The sequence below is a fragment of the Charadrius vociferus genome, unplaced genomic scaffold (assembly GCF_000708025.1).
Source record: "Charadrius vociferus isolate BGI_N301 unplaced genomic scaffold, ASM70802v2 scaffold43, whole genome shotgun sequence".
NCBI lineage: Eukaryota > Metazoa > Chordata > Aves > Charadriiformes > Charadriidae > Charadrius > Charadrius vociferus.
Window position 1 is genome coordinate 5,641,347 of NW_009648043.1, and position 3,091 is coordinate 5,644,437.

General features: G+C 56.4%; 1 protein-coding gene across 1 annotated transcript in view; it reads left to right on the top strand.

The window, feature by feature from the left end:
- The first annotated feature begins 624 nt into the window (after positions 1-624).
- Positions 625-3,091, top strand: part of FEZF1 (FEZ family zinc finger 1) — a 4,037-nt gene continuing 1,570 nt past the window's right edge. The window contains exons 1-5 of the mRNA XM_009883695.1: positions 625-1,050; positions 1,201-1,422; positions 1,629-1,763; positions 2,084-2,216; positions 2,867-3,083. Coding sequence (XP_009881997.1) covers positions 625-1,050; positions 1,201-1,422; positions 1,629-1,763; positions 2,084-2,216; positions 2,867-3,083 — 1,133 coding nt within the window. The remainder of the gene's footprint in view (positions 1,051-1,200; positions 1,423-1,628; positions 1,764-2,083; positions 2,217-2,866; positions 3,084-3,091) is intronic.

Sequence of the window (3,091 nt, forward strand, 5' to 3'; positions counted from 1 at the left end):
TGTCACTTAAAGCCAAACAAGAAAATTGATCTCGGATTTGCCTGGCCTCTAAAGCCTGGTTAAGCAGATTGCAAATAATAATAATAATAAAAAAAAAAAAAAAAAAAGGGAAAGAGAGAGAGAGAGAGAGGGAGGCAGAAGGGAGAAAGGCAAGGAGGGAGAGACGCCTCCTTCCCTGGGCGGGGGAGGCGCGGGCGCCAATGAAAAGTAGCCGCTTACTGGAGGGGGGGGGAAACTTTTCCTGTTGACTGTTGGAAGCGAATTGAGCAATTATCTAGTTTACCTTCTCCTCTTGGAAGTTAACGATTGGCGAGATCTTGGCTGCGTTATTGACACAACACTTTCTATTGATAGAAATAAGTAGCGATTGTCCCGAGTCATTGGTGCGCCAAAGTAAACTGTGATGGGCTGGCATGAGTCCACTGGACTGAGAAGGCTGGTTCCGCCGGCGGAGGCTGTGGTGATGGTGGCGGTGGCGATGCTGGTCTCCCTCCTTGCAGATCAGTGACAAGAAAAGGGGCAGAGAGAGTGAAAGAGCGAGAGAGAGGGGAGAGGAGGAAAGAAAGAAAAGAAAAAAAAAAAAAAAAAAGCGGCTAAAACCGGGCGAACAAATGCAACCCAGCCATGGACAATAGTGGCCACCACACGGCGACCAAAATCCTAGCGACTCCTCCGGCCAGAGAAAGCCTGTCTGCCAGGAGCAACATGATCAGCACGCCCAAGCCCCTCGCCTTCTCCATTGAGCGCATCATGGCGCGGACGCCAGAGCCCCGCTCCATCCCCGTCCCGCAGCTCCTCCACGGCTCCGTGGCCAAAGGCGACCCCAAGCACCCGCTGCACCTCAACTCCTCCATCCCCTGCATGATCCCCTTTGTCCCGGTGGCGTACGACCCCCTGCCCAAAGCGGCGGTGGCCGGAGCGGAACCCAGGAAGGCTCATTTAGACTCCTCTTCCTCGCCCTCCTTTAGCTGCGGCGATCTCTTGAACTGTGCCCTGAGCTTGAAAGGAGATTTCCCCCGCGATGCCCTGCCCTTGCAGCAGTACAAACTGGTAAGACCCCGAGTGGTCAATCACTCCTCCTTCCACGCCATGGGAGCCCTGTGCTATTTCAACCGAGGCGACAGCCCTTGTCACCCGTCCTCCAGTGTCAACATCCACCCGGTGGCTTCTTATTTCCTCAGCTCTCCCCTGCACCCGCAGCCCAAGGCTTATCTGGCGGAGAGGAACAAGCTGGTGCTGCCGGCGGTGGAGAAGTACCCGGCGGGGGTCGCCTTCAAGGACTTGTCGCAGGCTCAGCTGCAGCACTACATGAAAGAAAGTGCTCAGATCCTCTCGGAAAAAATCGCCTACAAGACCTCGGAGTTCAGCCGCGGCTCCCCGAGCAGCAAGCCCAAAGTTTTCACCTGTGAAGTTTGTGGAAAGGCAAGTAGAGCGGCAGCCCGCCTCCCTTCCCCCTGCTTCCCCAGCCTCCTACCCCCGTCCGTCCGTCCGTCCTTCCGCCGGGTTGTCGGTCGCTTGCGTGCTTGATTTTTAAACGACGGCGTCCCCTCGGCGCTCTCGCCTTCTAACCGCAATTTTTACCGTTGTTTTTTTTTTTTTAATTATTTTTGTCTGATTTCACTCTCAAGGTATTTAATGCACATTATAACTTAACTCGCCATATGCCGGTGCACACGGGAGCCAGACCCTTTGTTTGCAAAGTTTGCGGGAAGGGCTTCAGACAGGCGAGCACGCTTTGCCGGCACAAGATCATCCACACGCAGGTGAGCATCCATCCATCCATCCATCCATCCTTCCCTCCCTCCTTCCCATCCCGAGACCCCTCCGCTCTGGCTTTTTGGGGGAGCCCGGCGTTGCGCGGCGGCTCCGAGGCAGCGGGGCGGTGCGGGGGGCGACTGAGCCGGAGCCGCGGCCGCGGGGAGAATTTCGCTTGCCCCAAGAGCGGTGGGGTACGGCGGCGTGCCCCGCTCCCAGCCATGGCGAGCAGTCAGCTTACAGCCAAACCCCGCAAACCCACCACACAAACCCCGCACACACCCCCCGCAACTCCCCAAGCCGTGTCTTGGCGTTTGTTTCCCACCAGGAAAAGCCACACAAGTGCAACCAGTGCGGCAAAGCCTTTAACCGGAGCTCGACCCTGAACACACACACGCGAATACACGCCGGCTACAAACCTTTTGTCTGTGAATTTTGTGGCAAAGGATTTCACCAGAAAGGTACCAGTCCCCAGCGCCCTCTCCCTTGCCCGCTCCCCCCTCTTTCCGCCCTCCAGGCGAGGTCAAGCGTCGGGACAATTTGCGACGGGGAGGGTGGAGGAAAGAGTTGGCTTTGGTTTTAATTTTTGTTATTAGAGATTTTGGTTAATTTTAAGCATCCCTAGCCCCGACGCATTTCCTTTGGCACGGCCCACAGAGTGGGACGCGGCTCGCGTTTTGGGGGGAGCGCAGGGGCAGCTCTTCCCGCGGGCTGCGCCCGTTTTCCGCGCACTGCTGCGCGCAGTTTCCCGCGCAGCTTCGGCAAACGAGTTCGCCGCCTTTTTTCCCCTCCGAGAGCAGGACTTCGGTTGTTTTTTCTCCCCACGCTGCCGCGAAGGCTAAAACCAGGGCTTTTATTTCTGCAACGGGTGCGATTTTGGTTTATTCGATAATTCCCTTCTCGTCTGTCAGAGCCGCGGGAAGGATGGGGAGAAGGCGGGTGTTTGCTGAGAGATCGGCGGTCCTTTTCGGCTGAAGCGCTGCTCTGGGGATGGGACAGCGTTTGGAGATTTTTGTGGGTTGTTGGGGTTTTTTTGGTTTTTTTTTTTCTCCTCTTTTCAGCGTCCAGTTCTCAGCCCCAGGTCCCTTCGCCCTTCTTGTCTCGTTCCCAGGCAATTACAAAAACCACAAGCTGACCCACAGCGGGGAGAAGCAGTTCAAGTGCAATATCTGCAACAAGGCTTTCCACCAGGTGTACAACCTGACCTTCCACATGCACACCCACAACGACAAGAAGCCCTTCACCTGCCCCACCTGCGGCAAAGGCTTCTGCAGGAACTTTGACCTCAAGAAACACGTCCGCAAACTGCACGACAGCGCCCTGGGACTGCCCCGGC